The 27,939-nt window shown below is 43.1% G+C and overlaps 1 protein-coding gene across 4 annotated transcripts; it reads left to right on the top strand.

Moving 5' to 3' along the window:
- The first annotated feature begins 5,633 nt into the window (after window positions 1-5,633).
- On the top strand, window positions 5,634-27,485 carry LOC118359148 (retinal Mueller cells isomerohydrolase). 4 transcript variants are annotated; one of them, XM_035737445.2, is made up of 15 exons: window positions 5,634-5,847; window positions 16,158-16,295; window positions 16,699-16,781; window positions 16,909-17,059; window positions 18,487-18,594; window positions 18,716-18,857; window positions 18,951-19,098; window positions 19,197-19,278; window positions 19,371-19,503; window positions 19,645-19,784; window positions 19,872-20,001; window positions 20,119-20,233; window positions 20,386-20,480; window positions 20,600-20,711; window positions 22,979-27,485. In XM_035737445.2, the coding sequence occupies exons 4-15, from the start codon at window positions 17,013-17,015 to the stop codon at window positions 23,125-23,127; spliced, it is 1,401 nt and encodes a 466-aa protein (XP_035593338.1). In that variant the 5' UTR covers window positions 5,634-5,847; window positions 16,158-16,295; window positions 16,699-16,781; window positions 16,909-17,012; the 3' UTR covers window positions 23,128-27,485. The 4 variants fall into 4 exon arrangements, with proteins under 4 accessions (XP_035593338.1, XP_035593336.1, XP_035593339.1 ...); XM_035737443.2 differs by having other exon boundaries at window positions 16,158-16,303; XM_035737446.2 differs by having other exon boundaries at window positions 16,158-16,303; window positions 16,699-16,785.
- The last annotated feature ends 454 nt before the right edge of the window (window positions 27,486-27,939 follow it).

Genomic DNA, 27,939 nt, shown 5'->3' with positions numbered 1-27,939 from the left:
GATCACCACAGATAACACTGCTACTCCTACTGCTCTCTCTTCGTCCGCCCACGTGTTCTCGCACACCCTGAGAGCTTCTGGTCAGCGGGGTGGTGGCACCGGGATCCTCATCTCTCCCAAGTGGTCATTCTCTCTTTCTCCCCTTACCCATCTGTCTATCGCCTCCTTTGAATTTCATGCTTTCACAGTTACCAGCCCTTTGAAGCTTAACATCCTTATCATTTATCGCCCTCCAGGTCCCCTCGGAGAGTTCATCAATGAGCTTGATGCCTTGATAAGCTCCTTTCCTGAGGACGGCTCACCTCTCACAGTTCTGGGCGACTTTAACCTCCCCACGTCTACCTTTGACTCATTCCTCTCTGCCTCCTTCTTTCCACTCCTCTCCTCTTTTGACCTCACCCTCTCACCTCCCCCTACTCACAAGGCAGGCAATAGGCTCGACCTCATCTTTACTAGGTGCTGTTCTTCCACTAACCTCATTGCAACTCCCCTCCAAGTCTCCGACCACTACCTTGTATCCTTTTCCCTCTCGCTCTCATCCAACACTTCCCACACTGCCCCTACACGGATGGTATCGCGCCGTCCCAACCTTCGCTCTCTCTCCCCGCTACTCTCTCCTCTTCCATCCTATCATCTCTTCCCTCTGCTCAAACCTTCTCCAACCTATCTCCTGATTCTGCCTCCTCAACCCTCCTCTCCTGCCTTTCTGCATCCTTTGACTCTCTATGTCCCCTATCCTCCAGGCCGGCTCGGTCCTCCCCTCCCGCTCCGTGGCTCGACGACTCATTGCGAGCTCACAGAACAAGGCTCCGGGCAGCCGAGCGGAAATGGAGGAAAAACTCGCCTCCCTGCGGACCTGGCATCCTTTCACTCCCTCCTCTCTACATTTTCCTCCTCTGTCTCTGCTGCTAAAGCCACTTTCTACCACTCTAAATTCCAAGCATCTGCCTCTAACCCTAGGAAGCTCTTTGCCACCTTCTCCTCCCTCCTGAATCCTCCTCCCCTCCCCCTCCTCCCTCTCTGCAGATGACTTCGTCAACCATTTTGAAAAGAAGGTCGACGACATCCGATCCTCGTTTGCTAAGTCAAACGACACCGCTGGTTCTGCTCACACTGCCCTACCCTGTGCTCTGACCTCTTTCTCCCTCTCTCTCCAGATGAAATCTCGCGTCTTGTGACGGCTGGCCGCCCAACAACCTGCCCGCTTGACCCTATCCCCTCCTCTCTTCTCCAGACCATTTCCGGAGACCTTCTCCATTACCTCACCTCGCTCATCAACTCATCCCTGACCGCTGGCTACGTCCCTTCCGTCTTCAAGAGAGCGAGAGTTGCATCCCTTCTGAAAAAACCTACACTCGATCCCTCCTGATGTCATCAATTACAGACCAGTATCCCTTCTTTCTTTTCTCTCCAAAACTCTTGAACGTGCCGTCCTTGGCCAGCTCTCCCGCTATCTCTCTCAGAATGACTTTCTTGATCCAAATCAGTCAGGTTTCAAGACTAGTCATTCAACTGAGACTGCTCTTCTCTGTATCACGGAGGCGCTCCGCACTGTTAAAGCTAACTCTCTCTCCTCTGCTCTCATCCTTCTAGACCTATCGGCTGCCTTCGATACTGTGAACCATCAGATCCTCCTCTCCACCCTCTCCGAGTTGGGCATCTCCGGCGCGGCCCACGCTTGATTGCGTCCTACCTGACAGGTCGCTCCTACCAGGTGGCGTGGCGAGAATCTGTCTCCTCACCACGCGCTCTCACCACTGGTGTCCCCCAGGGCTCGGTTCTAGGCCCTCTCCTATTCTCGCTATACACCAAGTCACTTGGCTCTGTCATAACCTCACATGGTCTCTCCTATCATTGCTATGCAGACAACACACAATTAATCTTCTCCTTTCCCCCTTCTGATGACCAGGTGGCGAATCACATCTCTGCATGTCTGGCAGACATATCAGTGTGGATGACGGATCACCACCTCAAGCTGAACCTCGGCAAGACGGAGCTGCTCTTCCTCCCGGGAAGGACTGCCCGTTCCATGATCTCGCCATCACGGTTGACAACTCCATTGTGTCCTCCTCCCAGAGCGCTAAGAACCTTGGCGTGATCCTGGACAACACCCTGTCGTTCTCAACTAACATCAAGGCGGTGGCCCGTTCCTGTAGGTTCATGCTCTACAACATCCGCAGAGTACGACCCTGCCTCACACAGGAAGCGGCGCAGGTCCTAATCCAGGCACTTGTCATCTCCCGTCTGGATTACTGCAACTCGCTGTTGGCTGGGCTCCCTGCCTGTGCCATTAAACCCCTACAACTCATCCAGAACGCTGCAGCCCGTCTGGTGTTCAACCTTCCCAAGTTCTCTCACGTCACCCTGCTCCTCCGCTCTCTCCACTGGCTTCCAGTTGAAGCTCGCATCCGCTACAAGACCATGGTGCTTGCCTACGGAGCTGTGAGGGGAACGGCACCTCAGTACCTCCAGGCTCTGATCAGGCCCTACACCCAAACAAGGGCACTGCGTTCATCCACCTCTGGCCTGCTCGCCTCCCTACCACTGAGGAAGTACAGTTCCCGCTCAGCCCAGTCAAAACTGTTCGCTGCTCTGGCCCCCAATGGTGGAACAAACTCAATCACCACCTTCCGGAGACACCTGAAACCCCACCTCTTTAAGGAATACCTAGGATAGGATAAAGTAATCCTTCTCACCCCCCCCCCCTTAAAAGATTTAGATGCACTATTGTAAAGTGGCTGTTCCACTGGATGTCATAAGGTGAATGCACCAATTTGTAAGTCTCTCTGGATAAGAGCGTCTGCTAAATGACTTAAATGTAAATGTAAATGTAACCCACTATAGATGGTTAAAATGGCTTACTTACTTAATTGGACTCTATGTAAACTGGAAAACCCATATCCTGAGGCTGCATTTATTGTAGTTGGGGATTTTAACAAGGCTAATCTGAAAACAAGGCTCCCTAAATTTTATCAGCATATCGAATGCGCGACCCGGGCTGGCAAAATTCTGGATCATTGCTACTCTAACTTCCGTGACGCATACAAAGCCCTCCCTCGCCCTCCTTTTGACAAATCTGACCACGACTCCATTTTGTTGCTCCCAGCCTATAGACAGAAACTAAAAGAGGAAACACACGTGCTCAGGTCTGTTCAACGCTGGACTGACCAATCTGATTCCACGCTTCAAGATCGCTTCGATCATGTGGACTGGGATAAGTTCCGGATAGCCTCAGACAACAACATTGATGTATATGCTGATTCGGTGAGCGAGTTCATTAGCAAGTGCATCGGTGATGTTGTACCCACGGTGACTATTAAACCATAAACCGTGTATTGATGGTAGCATTCGGGCAAAACTGAAAGCGCAAACCACTGCTTTAAATCATGGCAAGGCAACTGGAAACATGACCGAATACAAACTGTGTAGCTATTCCCTCCGCAAGGCAATCAAACAAGCTAAGCGTCAGTATAGAGACAAAGTAGAGTCGCAATTCAATGGCTCAAACACGAGACGTATGTGCCAGGGTTTATAGTCAAGCACGGATTTCAAAAAGAAAACCAGCCCTGTCGTGGACACCGATGTCTTGCTCCCAGACAAAGTAAACAACTTATTTGCTTGCTTTGAGGACAATACAGTGCCACTGACATGGCCCACTACCAAAACCTGTGGGCTCTCCATCACCGCAGCCAATGTGAGTAAAACATTTAAACGTGTTCACCCTCGCAAAGCTGCCGGCCTAGACAGCATCGCTCGCCGCGTCCTCAGAGCATGCACAGACCAGCTGGCTGGTGTGTTTATGGACATATTCAATCTCTCCCTATCCCAGTCTGCTGTTCCCACATGCTTCAAGAGGGCCACCATTGTTCCTGTTCACAAGAAAGCTAAGGTAAATGAGCTAAACGACTATCGCCTCGTAGCACTCACTTCCGTCATCATGAAGTGCTTTGAGAGACTAGTCAAGGATCATATCACCTCCACCCTACCTGACACCCTAGACCCATTCCAATTTGCTTACCGCCCCAAGAGGTCCACAGACGACACAATCACAATCACACTGCACACTGCCCTAACCCATCTGGACAAGAGGAATACCTACGTATGTAAGAATGCTGTTCATCAATTACAGCTCAGCATTTAACACCATAGTACCCCCAAACTCGTCATTAAGCTCGAGACCCTGGGTCTTGACCCCGCCCTATGCAAGTGGGTCCTGGACTTTCTGACGGGCCACCCCCAGATGCACAATCGAGAGCATCCTGCTGGGCTGTATCACCGCCTGGTACGGCAACTGCTACACCCACAACTGTAAGGCTCTCCAGAGGGTAGTGGGGTCTGCACAAAGCATCACCGGGGGCAAATTACCTGCTCTCCAGGACACCTACACCATCCGCTGTCACAGGAAGGCCAAAACGTTCATCAAGGACAACAACCACCCGAGCCACTGCCTGTTCACCCCGCTATCATCCAGAAGGTGAGGTCAGTGCAGGTGCATCAAAGCTGGGACCGGGAGACTGAAAACAGCTTCTATCTCAAGGCAATCCGACTGTTAAACAGCCATCACTTACATTGAGTGGCTGCTGGCAACATACTGACTCAATCTCTAGCCACATTAATAATTAAAAATAGGATGTAATGAATGTATCACTAGTCACTTTAAACAATGCCACTTTATATAATGTTTACATACCCTACATTTGTCGTCTCATATGTGTATACTGTACTGTTTACCATCTACTGCATCTTGCCTATGCGGTTCAGCCATTGCTCATCCATATATTTATATGTACATATTCTTATTCATTCCTTTACACTTGTGTGTATAAGGTAGTTGTTGTGAAATTGTTATATTACTTGTTAGATATTACTGCACGTTCAGAACTAGAAGCACAAGCATTTCGCTACACTCACATTAGCATCTGCTAACCATGTGTATGTGACCAATAAAATGTGATTTAATTTATACAGAGATTACCTGTTTACAGAGGAGTATACAGTGCAGTGATGTATCCTATAAGGAGCATTGGTGGCAAATCTGATGGTCGAATGGTAAAGAACATCTAGCCGCTCGAGAGCACCCTTATATGCCAATCTATAAATTATGTCTCCGTAATCTAGCATGGGTAGGATGGTCATCTGAATCAGGATTAGTTTGGCAGCTGGGGTGAAGGAGGAGTGATTATGATAGAAGAAACCAAGTCTAGTTGGACACTAAGAAAGCTTTGTTGTAAAGCATTTAACAGCTAAGACTGTATCATCTGCATATAAATGGAGAAGAGAGCTTCCTACTGCCTGAACTATGGAAAGTGGTGTGGTAATGAAAAGGTTGTTACTAGTAAAGAGCATTTAAAGTATATTCAGTTAGCCTTTTCATTCTGCATAGTTCACCTAAAAGAGATGGCTCAGAACAGCTCTTCATTCAGTAGCCATGAATGTGTTAAACATGGGTGGGGGGTTTCAGACTGGCCTCTGCCTGAGTCCTCCAAATCACTAAAGGCGTCTGCATGCCTCAGTACGGCTGGCGCCTAGCCAAGTGGCTGGCCGAACCGAACAAGTGTGCTCCATACTCCCTTAAAAGATCTTAGCTTAAAAAAATTGAAAAAGCGGCAATAGTACTGTTTGTCCATTTTGAGACGCCGTAGCCAGTATGCGCACCCTCAAAATAGTCTGAATGAATTTAAGATAACTCAAGAAATCTGTCATTAATTTTTACCGATGAGATCTTTTACATTTAACTAAGATGCTTGGTGCAGTATTTTTCATTTGCAGGAAAACGAGTCGTCTCTCGTTGAATGACAATAAAGACTTTATTGAAGAATCCCAGCTGTTGACCAATCAACGAGGAAGGTGCGTAGACTTCGGCTCCGAACTCCGGGTTGCCTCCAGAATTGTTTTTTTGTGTTCAATATTAACAAAAACGTCACAAAATGTCGTAATATATGGAGGAACTGTTTCAGCTGGGAAGCATGGGGACGCCTTAATTTCGCCCCTGCCTTCACTTATGTCCATATATGTCATATATGTCATTGGGGCGCCAGCGTAGCCTAGTGGACTAGTAACCGGAAGGTTGCGAGTTCAAACCCCCGAGCTGACAAGGTACAAATCTGTCGTTCTGCCCCTGAACAGGCAGTTAACCCACTGTTCCCAGGCCGTCATTGAAAATAAGAATGTGTTCTTAACTGACTTGCCTGGTTAAATAAAGGTAAAATTAAATTAAAAATATACCTATCTTACTGCAGTAGACTGCTCTGCTGCAGATCTAAATCACTGCTAAAGAGAGTTTGGTGGCTTGTGGAGATGGTTGCACATATACTGACATTAGCAAATCTAAACCTATCCTTTTATTTACTTTCATATTTCATATTTTGTGTCACAGCAATGCCTAACTGGATAACGTACTGCAGGAGGTGGTTGTTATGAGCCTAGAGAAAACCATTTATATAATATCACTGTTTTCTTTGTGCTATTCTGCAAAAAAGAAGGGAAAGAAAAACAAGTCAAAATTGCTATACACATTGGTTTATTAGTTAATTAGAAAATGTTAGAAGCATAGTTCAGAAACATTTTTAAAGAGACAAAAGGAGAGGGCCTCATTAGATGATTTACACATCGTGTTGCTATCCAGCTGTGTCCCACTGTAATTTAACACACCCCAGCCTTTTGTTATACAAAGTAGAGTGACTTTCTTTATTTTCCCACCCTTCTGTCAAACTCTCCCCACCCTCAACATATTGTTTTTCAAAGGTTTCACGAAGATCTATGCAACAACAAATGATTACCATAATACCCAAATAACATATTGTTATTGTTATCCTGATATTGCACAGGGGTAAAGACATTCTATGGCTTTATAAACACGATTACAGTTGTTATTCCCACACAACAGTTCCCTGCTGTGTTACTACCTTTCCCATGTCCTGAGGAAAGGTGCATCCATAATTCAATATTGCAACATATGATTAGAATCTAGAGTTAAGTTGTAGAATAATATTACTATTAGACAAGGGAGGACTTGTCTACGGGAACCAGGTAGTTACCCTGGATAGTGGAGGCCCTCGGTGATGAGATGATAGTATTAGAGGTTCCTGTCCTGCACAACTCAGCAGGAGGGACTTGTATGTAGTTCTGAAGCTGCCTCCTCTGAAGATCTGATCAGAGAGAACCACACTAGTACACTTTCAGCTCAGCAGATCTGTTCCCCAAAGCCCATTTCTTGAAGTTCCAATACAGCCATTTTTATCTCAATGTCAAAACATTTCTGGGTAACAATGAAGTACCTTACTGGGATTGTTTTCAATTTACATTTTCAAAATTAATAAAAATAACTTCTTAGCAAATAGCAATTTCTCAAGCAAGAATTTTGCTAGCACTGTCTGGGAGTGGTCTGAGTGAGGGGACTAATTGGTCAAGCCTAATGGGAGGGATATGTAACCTGAAAATGAACTGTTATTGGAATAGAGGTTTGAAACTCCCTTTGTTATTGGTCTATTAACTTATATTGCCTGGTGATGTCACCAAGTAGGCTAAAACTGAAATTTCAGGTGGTCTTTTCCAACAGCTTTTACACTAAAAGGGCATTATCATCATTTTCACAATTTCACAGGAATTATTCCAACCAGACCTGGGTCCAAATACTATATCCCAATTACCTTCACATACATTTCGAAGAAAGTATTCATATATATTTTATTTGAAAAGACAAGTAGGTGAAAATGTTCATGTATTTGGAAATACACTTGGAAAGTATTTGAAAAATTGTAATACACTGACTCCAATACATTCCCATGCATTTAACCCAGGTATTTGAAAATCCTATTAAATACAATTCCATCAACTATTTGGTTTCTACAATTAACCATTGAAATGTAGGCCGTCATTGTCAATAAGAATTTGTTCTTAACTGACTTGCCTAGTTAAAATAAGGTTTAATAAAAATAAATAAAATCCTCAAATAACTGTACTGATTTTGGGTTGTGTAATTGAAAATACTCAAATAGACAGAAAAAAAATATTTTTAATAACAGATACTCAAATACACATGCATTTGAAATCAGGTCTTATGCCAACTTCATAGTGTGGAAATATATATAAAACACAGGAAAATCACGTTTGACTGTACAGGGCCTTTAACACCTCATTTTCTTCCTTCTTTCAATAGTGGAGTTTCATTTCCAATGCAATATTTATGACCATTTGCACAATTTAGCCTGCAGCTTTTATTGAGCAGCTTTATTGTAGGCAGTTTAGACAACAACAAAAAACTCAGTACCAAAGTTGGATGCCAATCACATCCAACTTGGGCTCCCGAGTGGCGCAGTGGTCTACACCACTGCATTCCAGTGTCACTGCAGTACCTGGTTGAAATCCAGGCAGCATCACATCTGACTGTGATTGGGATGCCCAGTGTTGTCTGGGTTTGGCTGGGGGAAATAAGAATTTGTTCTTAACTGACTTGCCTAGTTAAATAAATAAAACATCAAAGAACAGTAACTACCAGTTACTGAATGTGTCATGAATGGTAACATGTCACTCAATAAGTTATTCCTGCAGGCATATAGTTTATATATGCTAATGTTTACAGTACTGGCTCACTGTAGGTAGGTTTAGGCTATATTAATTAACTAAACTAAGCCAAAACAACAGCTTGTAGTGGCTTACTGTATGTACTGCTTTGTTGGTTGTAGGGTCATAGTGCATGCACCAGGTGGCAGTCTACATTCAATGTTTCACTATAAATTCTGGTTCTCAGAATTCACTGCTACATGATATATCATTTTGATAATCTCTGAGGAGATTTGATACATTGTTGCCCGTGTTGGCGTAATCACTCATGGGTCTTGCTTGTCAAAGGTTTCACCAATTTGTACAGTACTCTTTTATTGTTCCGCCTATGAATAGTCACGTGACAAATGTTCAATCAGCTGCCCCCAGAACAAGGCACATCATTAAAATAGTGTGTAACGCCAGTGAACTCTTTATTCGATCTGTGTCTTCGGCGTCGTTGAGAATGTGTCAAGTTGGCCCCTGCTAGCAACAAACTAAGACAATGTGTGTTTTTGCATGTTGATTGTCTTCCGTTTCTAGCTTCAATATTATGAGTTCGCTTGTCACTCCTGGTCCTTACAGGGCGACAAGACTGGTAATATTTTATTGTTACGAAGTTGCCCGTTAAATTAGCTTGCTAGCCAGTACAATGTGGTGAAATAAATAATGCTGCAAGTTGACTGGGAAGTAGTTAACTAAAATAACACTGTCTTTTATGTTTAATTTTTAGCCAGACAGACAACCCCGAGCCAACAATATGTTAGGATTAGCAGTAAAGCTCTCGATACAGAGCCTTACGAATAATTAGGCCTTCTTTTAGAATGTTGAATATTGTTTTATTTCTAAACATGCAGAAAGGGGGCGCGGGGGTAGTAGTATGTGGCCAATATACCATGGCTGACGCTTCGAACACACCGACAGTATCATTGCGCAAATAGTACCAGCATCAACTGGATATGTATGCTACAAAAGTTCGACATTGACTTTCTGCTACCATTTCTGTCAAGCCGTCTAAACATACAGTTTGACTCACACGTTTCGTATACTCCACACCGAACACAATGCAAACGCAGCGTTTCAATTTGTACCAAAATGCAAAGAGCGTACGGGTTGCTCTTTCGCAACGCTGAGTGCCTGGATACCTTAGCCGTGGTATATTGGTCAAATACCACGAACCCCGAGGTGCCTGAAGATATCAGCATGTTTCAGTTCGGCTGACGTTGGCTATGCGAACCTAGCGTTTGCATACTCCCTTAAAATAACGCTTGAAAAATAGAAAAAAAACACGAACAGTATTATTTGTCCATTTTGAGACATCGTAGGCAGTATCCACTTCCTCAAAATAGTCCGAATTAATCTAAGGTAAACTCAAGAATTCGGTCATTAATTGTTATGTTTTTGTCGTAAATCTTAGTTGCGAAATTTTACATCAAACTAAGATGGTTGGCACACTATTTTCTCTCGTTGAATGACTACATTATTGAATAATCCCTACAGTTGACCAATCATGGACGATGGGGCGTTGACTTCGGCTCCCGAACTTCGGGCACACAATTTTGTTGAGGCCAGCCGAACAGCCGAAAGTCACAACAAAGCCCAAATCCAACAAAAATGTCAAAAGGTATCTTAGTATATGCACTCTAACTTCCTGTTTGGTCTGGGAAACACGAGGGCACCTTTATTGCTATTATAAACTAATATAAATAGAACACTACAACAAATGTTTTGTCATACCCGTGGTAACCCGTACAATTGCCTTTATTTTAGCGCCCCAAAAACATAATACTTCCAGATCAACTGTAATGTCAATACCACGGTAAAGCACAATTTCTTTCCTTTCCAACAGAATCAATTACATGACCTAAACACTGCCCGTTTCTGCATAATTCAAGCAGGCAATGAGCCCCTTTGGGTCTTTTTAAAAATGGCGGATGGGGAAGTGAAACTAATGTGTGATGGAGAGATGTTGTGTGGGAAAATTGCTTTTTTTCACTCTCTGTCCAACTTATCACCTCTGAAATGTAAATAAAACTCTATAAAGAGTTTATATAATGTGTCATTACATACCTATTTGAAGGTTTGTGTCGAATTTGAATCGGGTTTTTAGGGTGGCGCTAAAGTGATCTTCGAAGTAAACAGCGGCTTTGAGCATGATGATCGCATACAATGATGATGCAAAAAATGACTACCCCCGTCACTGTCCATTTCTTGTTTTTAAAGGATGAGAGAAGTGCTACACCTGGTGGAGAGAGATTGTAAGACAGAAATAGTTGCTTTATTCGTGCTGTACGTTATGACACGCCACGATGTAACGGAGGGTTCGTCTTTTTCAACTTTTCTCCAATACTATAGAACCATTACCATGTCGATCAGCGCTTGAATAGAAACCTAGTTCACACCCCCGATTTTGAAGTCAACACAGTCGCTACAGTCCCATTAGTTTTCTGTGTAGCCTCGTTTGAATGTTGCGATTGCGCACATTTGTACGGAATGGGGTGAGTTTATACGGTCTGATAAACCAAGGCTGTCAGCACATCAGCATTCAGGGCTCGAACCACTCAGATTATTGTGTTTAAATATTCCCCATGTAATGTTAATGGGGAGCTAACATGGCTGCCATAGAATGTTGAAGTGTTATGTAAATGCATCATAATGCTCAAGTCATACCCTGATGTTGACAGCAGATGGGAATTGTATTCATAACTTGACTGGTTAACATGCATTTAGAGAAAACAAGTTATATTGAGTGGCTGACTAGCATTAGCATTGGCTAGCTAACCAGCAGAGCTAGCAAACATGTAACAAAAGTATAATTTCAGATTGGAAGAATACTCCAACAGACTGCATTTCAGGAATAAACAGTAGCAAGTGCCCCCCCATTTGAGTGCTGCCATTGGTTGCCCCAATGTCCAGTGTGGGACTTAGCAAAGGGTCAATTCACCCGTAATGTCATTTGCACTCCATCTTTAGCAACATTTGCAGTTATTTGTAAATTAGAGTACACATCTCAGTACACATCTCAGGTGTGGTTAATGGATTCAGGTTTACATTAGTTAATATGAGTAATGTGAATGGTGTTTTACATTTTCATCCATCTCTATGAAACGCCTCTGTAAATGGGAAAACAACTTATTTTGGATGAGATATTGTTTGAGACATATCTTCACTCTCCAGTTGAACAATACGATTGACCATATCTAATACAAGCAGCATGAAACTGCAACTGGTTTATTTGCCTCATAATAGAGGATGTCTCGACTGCGCTGTCACTTGTGTTATTACTAACTCTTGTGTCCAATTTAGCCCCCCAAGAAATGTGGCCACTCTTGTTTGTCCTGCTGGCTTCACAAGTTTTGTTTTTGTCTGGTCCCTTGCTAGTTTTATGTGGCTACGTTTTGGCTCCTAAAACTAAGGGAAGCGAAAAGGCGCTGTCAGTGCTCTCTGGACCTGTCTAGGCCGACCCTTGCTCTGCCTTCGGTGTCCACTTATGCACAGTACCGGAGTCCTAAGCAAAGTAAGCCTGCGTCTGCAAATCAAACTTTGTCTTGTGCCGAATACAAGTGTAGACTTTCCTGTGAAATGCTTACTTACCAGCCCTTAACCAACAGTGTAGTTCAAGAAGAAGAAAATATTTACCAAATAGACTAAAGTAAAAAATAATAAGTGACAATAACGGGGCTATTTACAGGGGGTACCGGTACCGCGTCAGTGTGTGTGGGTACAGGTTGAGTTCATTTGTACATGTAGGTAGGGATGAAGTGACTATGCATAGATGATAAACAGCGAGTAGCAGCAGTGTACAAAACAAATGGCGGGGGAGTGTCAATGTAAATAGTCAGGTGGCAATTTGATTAATTGTTCAGTAGTCTTATGGCTTGGGGGTAGACACTGTTGAGGAGCCTTTTGGTCCTAGACTTGGTGCTCCGGTACCGCTTGCGGTGCGGTAGCAGAGAAAACAGTCTATAACTTGTGACTGAAGTCTCTGACAATTTTATGGATTTTCCTCTAACACCACCTATTATATAGGTCCTGGATGTCAGGAAGCTTGGCCCCAGTGATGTACTGGGCTGTACGCACTACCCTCTGTAGCACCTTATGGTCAGATGCTGAGCAGTTGACATACCAGGCGGTGATGCAACCGGTCAGGATGCTGTCTGGTGCAGCTGTAGAACTTTTTGAGGATCTGGGGACCCATGCCAGATCTTCTGTGTCTCCTGAGGGGGCAAAGTTTTTTTTGTTGTGCCCTCTTCACGACTCATGGTGTGCTTGGACCATGATAGCTCGTTGATGATGTCGACACCAAGGAACTTAACTCTCCACCCGCTCCACTACAGCCCCGTTCATGTTAATGGGGGCCTGTTCAGCCCGCCTTTTCCTGTAGACCATGATCAGCTCCCTTTGTCTTGCTCATATTGAAGGAGAGGTTGTTTTCCTGGCACCACACTGCCAGTTCTCTGACCACCTCGATATAGGCTGTCTAATCGTTGTTGGTGATCAGGCCTACCAATGTTGTCAGCAAACTTAAGGATGGTGTTGGCATCGTGTTTGGCCACGCTGTTGTGGGTGAACAGGGAGTACAGGAGGGGAGCAAGTACACACCCCTGGGGGGAATCAGCTTGGCAGACGTGGTGTTGCCTACCCGTACCACCTGGGGGCGGCACATGAAGTCCCAGGATCCAGTTGCAGAGGGAGGTGTTTAGTCCCAGGGTCCTTAGCTTAGTGATGCGCTTCGTGGGCATTATGGTGTTGAACGCTGAGCTGTAGTCCGTGAACAGCATTCTCACATAGGTGTTCCTTTTGTCCAGGTGGGAAAGGGCAGTGTGGCGTGCGATTTGAGATTGCGTCATCTGTGGATCAGTTGGGGCGGTATGCGAATAAGAGTGGGTCTGGGAGGATGCTGTTGTGAGCCATGACCAGCCTTTCAAAGCACTTCATGGCTACTGACGTGCGCTCTACGAGGCAGAAATCATTTAGGCAGGTTACCTTCGCTTCCTTGGGGACAGGGACTATGGTGGTCTTCTTGAAACATGTAGGTATTACAGGAAGAGGTTGAAAATACCAATGAAGATACTTGCCAGTTGGACTTTGTAGTCCGTAATAGTTTCCAAGCCCTGCCACATCCGAGTGTCAGAGCCGGAGTAATAGGTTTCAATCTTAATCATGTATTGACACTTTGCTTGTTTGATGGAATAGCGGGATTTCTTATAGGCGTCCAGATTAGTGTCCCGCTCCTTGAAAGCGGTAGCCCTAGTCTTCAGCTCGATGCGGATGTTCCTTGTAATGCATGACTTCTGGTTGGGGTATGTACGTATGGTCACTGGGGATGACGTTGTCGATGCACTTATTGATGAAGCCGATGACCTGAGGTCGTATACTCCTCAATGCCATTGGATGAATCCCAGAGCATATTCCAGTCTTAGCAAACCAGTCCTGTAGCATCCGCGTCATCTGACCACTTCCGTATTGAGCGTGTCACTGGTACTTCCTGCTTTAGTAGGAATCAGCATGATATAATTATGGTCAGATTTGCCAAATGGAGAGCTTTGTATGCATCTGTGTAAAGATGGTCTAGTTATTATTATTTTTATTTATTTTTCCCTCTGGTTGCATATGCTGGTAAAAATTTGGTAAAACTGATTTACATTTGCCAGCATTGAAGTCCCATGCTACTAGGAGTGCTGCTTCTGGGTGAGCATTTTCTTGTTTGCTTATGTATGGCCTTATTGAGTTGCTTGAGTGCTGTCTTAGTGCCAGCATCAGTCTGTAGTGGTAAATATATTGCTATCAATAATATAGGTATAGAACTCTCTTGGTAGACAGTGTGGTCTACAGCTTATCATAAGGTGCAATACCTTGAGACTTCTTTATTAGATATCGCACACCAGCTGTTATTGACAGACACCCCCACTGAGTTTGATGAAGAGTTTGATGAGTAGAAGCTGAGTTTGTCCCAGAAGAGCAAGCCACCATTGCTGATAAGTATGAAGAGACCACAAGCTTTTAGTATTAGAAACTGAAGGTACATTTTTGTTCTTGCAGCTAAATGAAAGGTGGGAGGAATATACAGGTGAGATCACCTCCCAATTTAGACTGCAAGTATGTAAAAAATATCTTTAGGGTTGAATTATGCATATTTATGTTGAGTAATGTGTTTTTGTGTATGTTATTTTGAAACTACTGCAGTAGTTATCTTTAGTGCACCAATTAAGTTACTTTGATTTCTTATGGAGTATAATAAGAGACTAAAGCAAACCAAGATTAGATTTGGTGTTTTTCTGTCAATGTTGCAATTGATCTACATTCATACACTACCGACTACTACTACAGAGTATACAGTATTCAAACTTTAAAACGGTTGAGCTGTTTTAGGGATTACATTTGTTACTAAGTGTGATTTGTCTACCTAGTTCATTAGGTTTGTATGAAGTGCTCATAACATTTTGTGTCTGTTTCACTTTTTTTCTTTTTTTCTGGCATTGCACTTTTCTGTAGTTCTTTCATCTAATGTATTTTTTTAAATTCCATAACATTCTCTTAATGTTAAGCTCAAACTGCTTTATTATATATTTTGGGCTTGGGATTTGTCTCTATTTTCTTACCTGGCAAGTTATGTTCAGCCATTTCGGATACAGAAAAGTTTTGCACTATTTTCTGTCATTTTAAATGAATGGTAGCTTTGACCAATCAATACAATTGTTAATATATATATATATCTGCCATATTATGTATTTTTTTTGCCATCGATGAAGTCTTTAATAAACCTTTTGGAATCCGTTTGATGCATTTTCCGAATACCTCTATGGCTGTATCCTTACCTCAAAGGAAGAGCCAATTACAACAGTTATTAACTTTTGTGTATTATCTCCTTGCCAAGAATCTGTTATGCTACATTCTTAGGAGAATGTCCAACTGTAAAACAACATGTTTTCTCCTTACTAATCATGCAAATATATTGGCTTAATGTTTTGACGGATGTGGTTTATTTCATATTTGTTTACCTTTGTGTCCTTGTACTGTCTGGCACAAGAAGGGAGAGCAATGGTTGCTACTCAGACAGAAATACTGCCTTGCATCACTATTTACTTTTTAAAATGCACAAATTCCACAGTATCATTGCACTATCCCTGGAAGGATGTGGCAGAGAAATCTCTTATAATTCCAAGTGCATTGCAACCCAAGTCTGACCAACTGACCGCTTCATTCATCTAGATCAGGATGAAGAAAAGGAAGACGGCGTTAATCATACTCATCCATAACACCCTCCGTGTGGGTGCCTACAGAGAATATTGATTAAATATAAACTTGTTTTCATCTGGAATCCATCAAATTAGTTAACTAGAGTAGGAACGTCTTTCCCTGACAAAACGTGTAGGACACATATTTGAAACCAAAGATATTGCATAATGAACTGCATTATTTTCCTGTTCACTTCAATGAAGTGTTTGTTGTTTAGCCCCTTTTGTAACCTTTTGGGGCTTTCAGGTGAGCAAATGTGGTTCTGGTCTTAATTAGGCTGAGAAATTCCTTGCTGGGGTAGAATTGTGTGGTGGTGGTGGTGGGCTAAACTTCACTGGAAACTGAATGGTCTGGACACAAAGGAACTTTTGTTTCAGAGACCTCTGGTTTGGGGGTAGATTCTCAGACTCCCGGCGCTCTGCATGGGAATGGAACTGTCTATAAAGGCTGCTGCTCACTCCGCATTTCAGACTGGGCTTCCTGCACACAAGCTGTTTATTCTCTAAAGGAAAATGGTTAGTCGGTGAGTAACTCCTTTTTGTAAATTTTTCTTCGCTTCGCATAACTTTCCAATACAAGAATATAGTAAGTTGGTGAGTAAGCAAACTTTTTGCAGACTTTCCGCGTTGTGTAACTGACAGGAGTATGTAAATTGTTGATTAACTGTGTTGTGCTAAGTTATATAAAAAAAAGTATTTATACCTTCTCATTACTATTTTACTGCATGCTACTGTCAAGCAGTTGAACATTTCTTTTTCTGGTCTGAGATTGTAGTTTTTGGTTTTGATGAAGTTAAACTTCACATTTAGGGCAGAATGAGGTACCTCATTTTGATTTTTAGGTTGGGCCAGAAAAGTCAGATCACCAGCCTATGCTTTTGTGAATGGATGTTTATTTTCACTTTTGTTTCATTTTCAGAATTCAGCATCCGGCTGGTGGGTACAAGAAAATATTTGAGACGTGTGGAGAATTGAATGAACCTATTCCTGCTATCGTTGTAGGTAGGTGAGGAACAGGTCTTAGACTCCACTCCCTTTTGGTTTACAAGCAAGAAGGTTGGTGTTATATCATGGCTGAGTGAGGCTTGAACACGACAGGGTAACATGGATAATTTCATGCTGTGTTCAGGTGTGATTCCAGAATGGCTGAGTGGCAGTCTATTGCGTCTGGGACCCGGCCTGTTCGAGGTGGGGGCTGAACCTTTCTACCACCTTTTTGATGGCCAGGCCCTCATGCACAAGTTTGACCTAAAGAATGGCCATGTGACCTACTATCGGAAGTAAGCCCCTGCGTGTTGACGTCAGTGATGATGCATAACTTGTTTACACTGGCGGTGGTGAAATCTATATTATGAGGAGGGGGCCATGCAATCATTTTACAGTAACACACTGGTAGTAATTGTGGAGTTTTGTGAAATGTTCCCCTCGGCCAATAAATGTGACTGGAATGTTTTGGGCAACCTCAGCGTGGGCTGTTTCTAATTAAAACAGTGACTAAAGCACAGAGACCTTCTGCTCTCAAAGGCTTCTGAAAGCTAAAACAGAAGTGGGCCTATCAATTCCCAATCTGTATGTTCCAAGCTACATGTTAATTGTTTTTAATGTCCAATGCAGCTGTTTTTTTTTATCTCTATCAAATCATTTCTAGTTAACAATTCAGTACCTTGTTTTTTTTTTACTGTTTAAATTTAAAAAGTAATTTCTCATGCAAGAATTTTTGTTAGGACTGTCTGGGAGTGGTCTGCGTGCGGGACCTAATTGGATGAGCCTAATGAGGGAGAGACAGTATCTATCCTGAAAACTAACGGTTATTGGCAGAGGTTTAAGTCTTTCTTGGTCAATTAACTTCTACCACCTGGTGATGTCGCCAGGCAGGCCAAAACTCCATCCCTCTAAAACAGGCTGAAATTCCAAGTTTTTATTATTTTATTTTCCTTCTTCCCCACCACCTACTCTTACACTAACAGGGATTATCATTTTCACAGTATTATTTCAACTTCAGAGTCGATGTCCGCGCACCCGTGCAAATCTAATTGGCATAATAAAAAATACCCACAAGTCAGTTTTAGCTAGAGCTATATGTTTTTTTTGCATTGGACGAGTCTCAATCCACTGCATCCTCCAGTCGCACTTCCGCATCTGCGGTGAAAGGTGACCGAGCTAGAGCGGAGTTTGTCAGACCATAAGACATCCCGAAAATGAGTCGTCTTACAAAATCGTCTGTAGTGTACACAAATGGGACTCTCACAAACAATGGTGTTTTGCTTTATGACCCCCACAAGCATCTTGGGACTTGTCTGAAGTGGGTACAGCTGATCTGACAACTTCTGTCTGGAGTGTCCGAACAGTTTAGGATACGTGTCATACATGTTGTTTTGCTCTAGGATGCTCACAAGACTCGTCTGAAGGTCCCCCGGCACCAGTTGTGGGGAAAATATTAATGGAAGTACAGTGTATATATGGAGACTGTTTAGTGCCAAAAATAAGGCACTAAATGTAAAAAATAAAATAAAAATAAAAAAGTCCTGATCTTATATCGCTGATCAAGAACAGACACTTCAGAACCAACTTTCTTTGGATTTTTTTGGGGGACTGTTGTTCCATGTAGTGAAACTGTTATTCAATGTGTTTGGATGGGCTAATAAGGCAGTAAGGCCAAAAATTACAGGGCTTAGACTGTTAAGTTAACCCTTATCTTCCTCTGTAGATTTGTCAAAACAGATGCCTATGTGCGAGCCATGACAGAGAAAAGAGTGGTCATCACTGAGTTTGGAACAGCAGCCTACCCAGACCCCTGCAAAAATATATTCTCACGGTCTGATTTGCTCTAATTTTATGATAAAGTAAAACAATGTCCTCACAATTCAGTTATTAGGCATTACATAAATTATCCACGCTTTCCTCATTTCATGAACCATTTTCTTCTGTCTTTGTAGGTTTTTCACCTACTTCAAAGGGATTGAGGTGACAGATAATTGCTTAGTGAATGTGTACCCTGTTGGTGAGGATTTCTATGCCTGCACAGAAACCAACTACATCACCAAAGTGGACCCAGACACACTGGAGACTCTGAAAAAGGTATGTGCTGCTTACCCTGGTTAACATCAGATCGATTGAACATTAGAACTGTCGTACGTCACAAAGGAGAAGTCTCACAAACTGTTTCTCCAGGTGGACCTGTGTGATTACCTCTCGGTCAATGGGGTGACGGCTCATCCACACATTGAAAGTGATGGAACGGTGTACAACCTTGGGAACTGTTTTGGGAAGAACATGTCATTGGCCTACAACATTGTCAAAATTCCTCCCGCACAGAAAGGTTAGTTCTGCATACAGCATTGAGACTGTTTTTCTTGAAGTGAGATGTCCCTAAATTAAGTGCATTGGGTCTTGTCTTTTTCTGATGCTTGTTTTCAGACAAGTCAGATCCAATTGCAAAGTCCAAGGTTCTTGTGCAGATACCCAGCAGTGAGAGATTCAAGCCCTCGTATGTTCATAGGTTAGTGGCATCGTTGATTGAGTTCACATTCTATATTGGAACATTTGTGCTTATTACATTTATTTCAGTGCTTTTTCTGTGTCGTCCATCAGCTTTGGAATGACAGAAAACTACTTTGTCTTTGTTGAGACTCCAATAAAGATCAACCTTCTGAAGTTCTTGACTGCTTGGAGCATCTGGGGCACAAATTACATGGATTGCTTTGAGTCAAACGAAACCATGGGTGTAAGTAAACTTGTAGACCACTATTCTCTAACTGTGTACAAAGCCTGTTAGCGTTTCACTTTTGATTAATATAGCGCCAATATATCAATCTCACTATTACAAATGTCTTCATCACCAGATAATAGTATTTTTCTTATATAGACATGGTTCCATCTGGCTATGAAGGACCCAGCTAAATACATAGAGCATCAATTCAGGACCTCTGCCTTCAATCTCTTCCATCACATCAACAGCTATGAGGACGATGGCTTCATCGTTGTTGACCTGTGCACTTGGAAAGGGTAGGTAATTGACCAGTTGTTGTAATGACTTGAGAATAACATGTACCAGACAGTTATCCAGTGCCCCTTTCTTTTGTTTGGTTTCAGTCATGAGTTTGTCTACAACTACCTATATCTGGCCAACCTGCGGGAGAACTGGGAGGAAGTGAAGAAAGCTGCTATGAGGGCACCTCAACCGGAGGTCCGGCGATACGTTCTGCCCATAGATGTCCACAGAGTAAGCTTTGTGCCCTTATTCTTGTCATTTCTGAAATAAGTAGTAATCACTGCTTTGATGTTATCATCTCAGGATAGAGGACTATATCAGTGAAGTCTTTCCCTTTTGTACTTGCAGGAGAAACAGGGGAAGAATCTGATATCCCTTCCGTACACCACAGCCACTGCAGTGATGCGCAGTGATGGAACCATCTGGCTGGAGCCTGAGGTTCTGTTTTCTGGACCACGACAAGGTAACCCACACACAGCGTGTTTCATTAAACTTTGATGGTTCCCCTATTCTTATACCATCTGATGCCACTAACGATCTGTTCTTTCATATCATCAGTCGTAAGATTTTCCTTATTCGGTAGAATCAGTCATTGAAAATCCTTTATCACTGCAGCATTCGAGTTCCCTCAGATCAACTACAGTAAGTTCTCTGGGAAGAACTACAGCTATGCCTATGGACTGGGTCTGAACCACTTCATCCCTGACAGGGTAAGTATAGCACGCAGGCGAGAACTAGTAGTACATTATCCAACTCTGATTAGGTTTATGATTAAAACTAACCTGCTGATAGTCATTCAGGGAGTGAGTTTGATTGTGTCCTGCTCCAGGTTTGCAAACTGAACGTGAAGACCAAGGAGACGTGGGTGTGGCAGGAGCCAGATTCGTACCCCTCAGAACCCATCTTTGTGCAGACCCCAGACTCTGTGGAGGAAGATGACGGTAAACAGAAGGGTTTTAGGCGACTCTATAATATCACAATCTGTTGTCTAACATTTCAACTGGATCAGGTGGCATGAATTACCATACCTAAGCAGTGTTAGGTTCTAAATAACAGGATAAAAACTGCCGGACAACTATAAAAGCTCAAACCAAGTTTATTCACCCAATGTGTCAGGCAGCTGAACAGACAGACATGTTCCCACCAGCACAAGTGTGTGTGTGTGTATATACAGTTGAAGTCGGAAGTTTACATACACCTTAGCCAACTACATTTAAACAACTCAGTTTTCACAATTCCTGGCATTTAATCCTAGTAAAAATTCCATCTTAGGTCAGTTAGGATCGTCACTTTATTTTAAGAATGTGAAATGTCAGAATGATAGGAGAGAGAATTATTTCAGCTTTTATTTCTTTCATCACATTCCCAGTGGGTCAGAAGTTTACATACGACTCGATTAGTATTTGGTAGCATTGCCTTAAACAATTTAAACTTGGGTCAAACGTTTTGGGTAGCCTTCCACAAGCTTCCAACAATAAGTTGGGTGAATTTTGGCCCATTCTTCCTGACAGAGCCAGTGTAACTGAGTCAGCTTTTCCAGGTCTGCCCGCAAATTTTCTGTAGGATTGAGGTCAGGGCTTTTTGATGGCCACTCCAATACCTTGACTTTGTTGTCCTTAAGACATTTTGCCACAACTTTGGAAGTATGCTTGGGGTCAATGTCCATTTGGAAGACCCATTTGCGACCGAGCTTCAACTTCCTGACTGATGTCTTGAGATGTTGCTTCAATATATCCACAATTTTACTTCCTCATAATGCCATCTATTTTGTGATGTGCACCAGTCCCTCCTGCAGCACAGCACCCCCACAACATGATGCTGCCACCGCTGTGCTTCACGGTTGGGATGGTGTTCTTCGGCTTGCAAGCCTCCCCCTTTTTCCTCCAAACATAACGATGGTCAAACAGTTATTTTTTTGTTTCATCAGACCAGAGGACATTTCTCCAAAAAGTACAATCTTTGTCCCCATGTGCAGTTGCAAATCGTAGTCTGGCTTTTGGAGCAGTGTCTTGGAGCAGTGTCTTCTTCCTTGCTGAGCGGCCTTTCAGGTTATGTCGATATAGGACTTGTTTTACTGTGAATATAGATACTTTTGTACCTGTTTCCTCCAGCATCTTCACACGGTCCTTAGCTGTTGTGATTGATTTGCACATTTCGCACCAAAGTACGTTCATCTCTAGGAGACAGAACGCGTCTCCTTCCTGAGCGGTATGATGGCTGCGTGTTTATATGATGGCTGCGTGTTTATACTTGCGTACTTTTGTTTGTACAGATGAACGTGGTACCTTCAGGTGTTTGGAAATTGCTCTCAAGGATGAATCAGACTTGTGAAGGTCTACAATGGTTTTTCTAAGGTCTTGGCTGATTTCTTTTGATTTTCCTATGATGTCAAGCGAAGAGGCACCGAGTTTGAAGGTAGGCCTTGAAATACATCCACAGGTACACCTCCAATTGACTCAAATGATGTCAATTAGCCTATCAGAAGCTTCTAAAGCCATGACATCATTTTCTGGAATTTTCCAAGCTGTTGAAAGGCACAGTCAATTTAGTGTATGTAAACTTCTGACCCACTGGAATTGTGATGCAGTGAAATAATCTGTCCGTAAACAATTGTTGGAAAAATTACTTGTCAGGCACAAAGTAGATGTCCTGACCGACTTGCCAAAACTATAGTTTGTTAACAAGAAATATGTGGCGTGGTTGAAAAACAAGTTTTAATGACGCCAACCTAAGTGTATGTAAACTTCCGACTTCAACTGTATATGTGTATCTATCTCCAGCCCACAATATGGGGGAAGTTTCCTCCTTCCCTCTAAATATTACACATTTATTGCTAGGCAGGAAGTTAGGTTATGTGGGTAATAAACTGTTCCTTCTCGCTTAATGGGACCTGAACTGAACTCGGCCCCATTCCTCACTAATCCACAGCTCTCCACCCTTATCAGTGACCGCAACCATATACGTTCCTCCTACAGATAACCATTCACTTCTGTTCTAGAAACCAGACTGTGGCCCTTTCCATAGGATACCTGATGATTTAACCGTATTTCAAGTTTATAAGTCAGAACCCATCAGTGGGATTCACCTTAGTGAGACGTAAAATGCTGACATACCGGCAGTATACAACTTGAAATACAAATGTAGGTATGCCTCTCTCGCACACTTCTGGTTTTGTGGTTGTGATACTGCTCTCTTTTCCTCCTGCTAGGGGTGTTGTTGAGCATCGTGGTGAACCCTGGAGCAGACCAGAGGCCAGGGTACCTCCTCATCCTCAATGCCAGAGATCTGACAGAGATTGCACGGGCTGAGGTGGAGGTTATCATCCCTGTCACCTTCCATGGAATGTACAAGCCTTAGGACCACTTTCTCAACACATCTACAGAACAATCATAATACTAAAACTGTTGGATTATACTTTACACAAGACATCTAGTTACAGTGCATTCGGAAATTATTCAGACAGCTTCCCTTTTTCCACATTTTGTTAACGTTACAGCCTTATTCTAAAATTGATTAAATAAAAATAGTTCAGCAATCTACACACAATACCCCATAATGACCAAGTGACATATTTTAGACATTATTGCAAATGTATTTATCAAAATACAAATACCTTATTTACATAAATATTTAGACATTTTGCTATGAGATTTGAAATTGAGCTCCGGTGCATCCTGTTTCCATTTATCATCCTTTAGATGTTTCTGCAACTTGATTGGAGTCCACCTGTGGTAAATTCAATTGATTGGCCATGATTTGAAAAGGCACACACCTGTCTACATAAGTTTCCACAGTTGACGGTGCTTGTCAGAGCAAAAACTAAGCCATGAGATCGAAGGAATTGTTCGGAGAGCTCCGAGACAGGAATGTTGAGGCACAGATCTGGGGAAGGGTACCAAAAACTGTCTGCAGCATTGAAGGTCACCAAGAACACAGTGGCCTCCATCATTCTTTAATGGAAGAAGTTTGGAACCACCAAGACTCTTCCTAGAACTGGCTGCACGGCCAAACTGATTAATCGGGGGAGAAGGGCCTTGGTCAGGAAGGTGACCAAGAACCCGATGGTCACTTGGACAGAGCTCTAAAGTTCCTCTGTGACGATGGGAGAACCTTCCAGAAGGACAAACATATCTGCATCACACCACCAATCAGGCCTTTATGGTAGAGTGGCCAGAAGGAAGCCACTCCTCAGTAAAAGGCACATGACAGCCCACTTGGAGTTTGCCAAAAGGTACTTAAAGTACTCTGACCATGAGAAACAAGATTCTATGGTCTGAAGAAACCAAGATTGAACTCTTAGGCCTGAATGCCAAGCATCACATCTGGAGTAAACCGGACACCATCCCTACGATTAAGCGGGATAGCAGCATGATGTGGGTATGTTTTTCAGCAGTAGGGACTGGGAGACTAGTCAGGATCGAGGCAAAGTACAGAGATCCTTGATGAAGTCCTGTTGCACTCTGGAGCAGGTTAACAACCCTAAGCACACAGTCAAGACAACGCAGGAGTGGCTTCGGGGTGTCTCTGAATGTCCTTGAGTGGCCCAACCTGAGCCCGGAGTTATCATATCAAACATCTTTGGAGACCTGATAATAGATATGCAGCAACGCTCCCCATCCAATCTGACAGAGCTTGAGAGGATCGGCAGAGAAGATTGGGAGAAACTCCCCAAATACAGGTGTGCCAAGCTTGTAGCGTCATGCCAAGAAGACTCACGGCTGTAATCGCTGCCAAATGTGCTTCAACAAAGTACAGAGTAAAGGGTCTGACTATTTAGGTAAATGTGATATTTCAGTTTTAAAAAATTGCAACATTGTCTACAAACCAGTTTTTGCTTTGTCATTATGGGGTGTTAGGTTTTAATTCTCAGAGTAAATAACTCAAGGACACTAGAGAAGCTTAGCCAAGTTGAATTCTTCCCAAAGGGTCGATACAGCTGTAATTCAGACATGGCTTCCAAGGGAGGGTTGCATCATTCTTGCTAAGCAGGGAACTAAGTGATATGAGCCTTCAACGGTTTCTCCCCTTATCAGTACTGTCACATGCGATTGTTTTCCCTGCACTCAGTCCCTCCCAAGCTTCATCATGGCACAACTAATTTCTCTTTCGTAGCTAATGTTCCTATACTTCTGAGTATAACAATGTTCCAAGTTTAGCCCTGAATCCAAAAGGGGTATTGAGCGTAGATTGAGGTGGAAAAAAACTATTAATCCACTTTAGAATAAGGTTGTAACTTAACACTGTGGAAAAAGTCAAGGGGTCTGAATACTTTTCAAATGCACTATCATTTGAGTATCTATTTGTTGAGGCATCGCTGGTGTTGCCTATGGAATGTACTGTTTGATCATGTAGCCTGTTCATTTGCTTAGTCCACTTAGTAATGTAAACTCAGAAAAAAAGAAACATTCCTTTTTCAGGACCCTGTCTTTCAAATAGAATTCATTAAAATCCAAATAACTTCACAGATCTTCATTGTAAAGGGTTTAAACACTGTTTCCCATGCTTGTTCAATGAACCATAAACAATTAGTGAACATGCACTTGTGGAACGGTCGTTAAGACACTAACAGCTTACAGACGGTAGGCCAGTTATGAAAACTTAGGACACTAAAGAGGCCTTTCTACGGACTCTGGAAAAACACCAAAAGAAAGATTCCCAGGGTCCCTACTCATCTGTGTGAACGTGCCTTAGGCATGCTGCAAGGAGGCATGAGGACTGCAGATGTAGCCAGGGCAATAAATTGCAATGTCCGTACTGTGAAACACATAAGACAGCACTACAGGGAGATGGGACAGACAGCTAATCGTCCTCGCAGTGGCAGACCACGTGTAACAACACCTGCACAGGATCGGTACATCCGAACATCAGACCTGCGGGACAGGTACAGGATGGCAACAACAACTGCCCGAATTAAACCAGGAATGCACAATCCCTCCATCAGTGCTCAGACTGTCCTCAATAGGCTGTGAGAGGCTGGACTGGGCTTGTAGGCCTGTTGTAAGGCAGGTCCTCATCACCGGCAACAACGTCGCCTATGGGCACAAACCCACCGTCGCTGGACCAGACAGGACTGGCAAAAAAGTGCTCTTCACTGATGAGTCGCGGTTTTGTCTCACCAGGGGTGATGGTCGGATACGCGTTTATCGTCGAAGGAATAAGCGTTTCACCGAGGCCTGTACTCTGGAGCGGGATGGAGGTGGAGGGTCCATCATGGTCTGGGGCGGTGTCACAGCATCATCGAACTGAGCTTTTTACAATTGTAGGCAATCTCAACGCTGTGCGTTACAGGGAAGACATCCTCCTCCCTCATGTGGTACCCTTCCTGCAGGCTCATCCTGACATGACCCTCTAGCATGACAATGCCAACAGCCATACTGCTCATTCGGTGTGTGATTTCCTGCAAGACAGGAATGTCAGTGTTCTGCCAATGCCAGCGAAGAGCCCGGATCTCAATCCCATTGAGCATGTTTGGGACTTGTTGGATCGGAGGGTGAGGGCTAGGGCCATTCCCCCCCAGAAATGTCCGGGAACTTGCAGGTGCCTCGGTGGAAGAGTGGGGTAACATCTCACAGCAAGAACTGCCAAATATGGTGTAGTCCATGAGGAGATGCACTGCAGTACTTAATGCAGCTGGTGGCCACACAAGATACTGACTGACTTTTGATTTTGACACCCCCTTTGTTCATGGACACATTATTCAATTTATCAATCAGTCAATCAAATTTTATTTATATAGCCCTTCGTACATCAGCTGATATCTCAAAGTGCTGTACAGAAACCCAGCCTAAAACCCCAAACAGCAAGCAATGCAGGTGTAGAAGCACGGTGGCTAGGAAAAACTCCCTAGAAAGGCCAAAACCTAGGAAGAAACCTAGAGAGAAACCAGGCTATGTGGGGTGGCCAGTCCTCTTCTGGCTGTGCCGGGTGGAGATTATAACAGAACATGGCCAAGATGTTCAAATGTTCATAAATGACCAGCATGGTCGAATAATAACAAGGCAGAACAGTTGAAACTGGAGCAGCAGCACAGTCAGGTGGACTGGGGACAGCAAGGAGCCATCATGTCAGGTAGTCCTGGGGCATGGTCCTAGGGCTCAGGTCCTCCGAGAGAGAGAAAGAAAGAAGGAGAGAATTAGAGAATGCACACTTAGATTCACACAGGACACCGAATAGGACAGGAGAAGTACTCCAGATATAACAAACTGACCCTAGCCCCCCCATCTTATTCACATGTCTATGGAACTTGTTCAGTTTGTCGGTTGTTTAATCTTATGTTCATATAAATATTTACACGTGATAAGTTTGCTGAAAATAAACGCAGTTGACAGTGAGAGGACGTTTCTTTTTTTGCCGAGTTTGTCTTAACCTTGACCCTGTAACTGTGTTGCATAATGAGGCCTGGTGCTCATTAGCTATAATGGAACCATGTTATGTCTGCACCACATAATGAGAATTTACACCAGACCTATTTGAGATTTCTATGGTACATGTTTCAACTTGTATTTACAATTGTATTCAGCTACTTTTATACAAATAAACAAAATTGCATTGATAGTGTTATTATATTACGAATCTCAACAAAAACATTTTTGTGTGATGGTACACATTGTTTAGCTAATTAGTTCCTCTGTAAAGGTGTTTTGTCAAATAGAGATTTAACATTATACTTCTGCTAAAGGTAATTGTTTAAAATAAAAACCAGTGAGTCAGCTTCACACAGAGTAATGGCGTACTTCATTTGTCTTTGGAGAGCTGGTATTCCTGTTTGATTTTCAGGCAATTACTCAACCTGATGAGCATGAAGTAAAACATGGAATGGGCATGTGTAAACTGATCAGGATTTCCACTCAAAGGATTTGCAACACTATTTGTTTCGTTAACCTACCAAGTGGCATTCAATAATCCTGCATTTTAAACGCAAACCCCCAAATAATGACTTGTGATGGCCAGCGCCAAATAAACTATGCCATTATGTAATGGTTTTGGTTTTTCCAAGGAAAACCTCAACAGCTGCTTCCAGTCAGTGAGGACCAGCCAATACTCTGTGAACCTATATAAGTGTCAGGTATGATTCTCAAAGATTTACCTTCCCTGCAAAGTAACATACTACACATGACTTCAGAGTTCTGGCTCTGCGCTTTCCAGCGCTGTATGGGTTTTGACTGACCG

The sequence above is a fragment of the Oncorhynchus keta genome, chromosome 26 (assembly GCF_023373465.1).
Source record: "Oncorhynchus keta strain PuntledgeMale-10-30-2019 chromosome 26, Oket_V2, whole genome shotgun sequence".
In the NCBI taxonomy this organism is placed as follows: domain Eukaryota; kingdom Metazoa; phylum Chordata; class Actinopteri; order Salmoniformes; family Salmonidae; genus Oncorhynchus; species Oncorhynchus keta.
Note: the sequence above shows the minus strand (reverse complement) of the source record. Positions and strands in the feature narration are given on the sequence as shown.

Excerpts from the sequence above, each read along its gene's own strand:
- LOC118359148 (XM_035737443.2), top strand. Across the intron at positions 16,782-16,908 it reads TATTCCTGCTATCGTTGTAG|GTGTGATTCCAGAATGGCTG; the intron begins GTAGGTGAGGAA and ends TGCTGTGTTCAG. Across the intron at positions 20,481-20,599 it reads ACCACTTCATCCCTGACAGG|GTTTGCAAACTGAACGTGAA; the intron begins GTAAGTATAGCA and ends GTCCTGCTCCAG.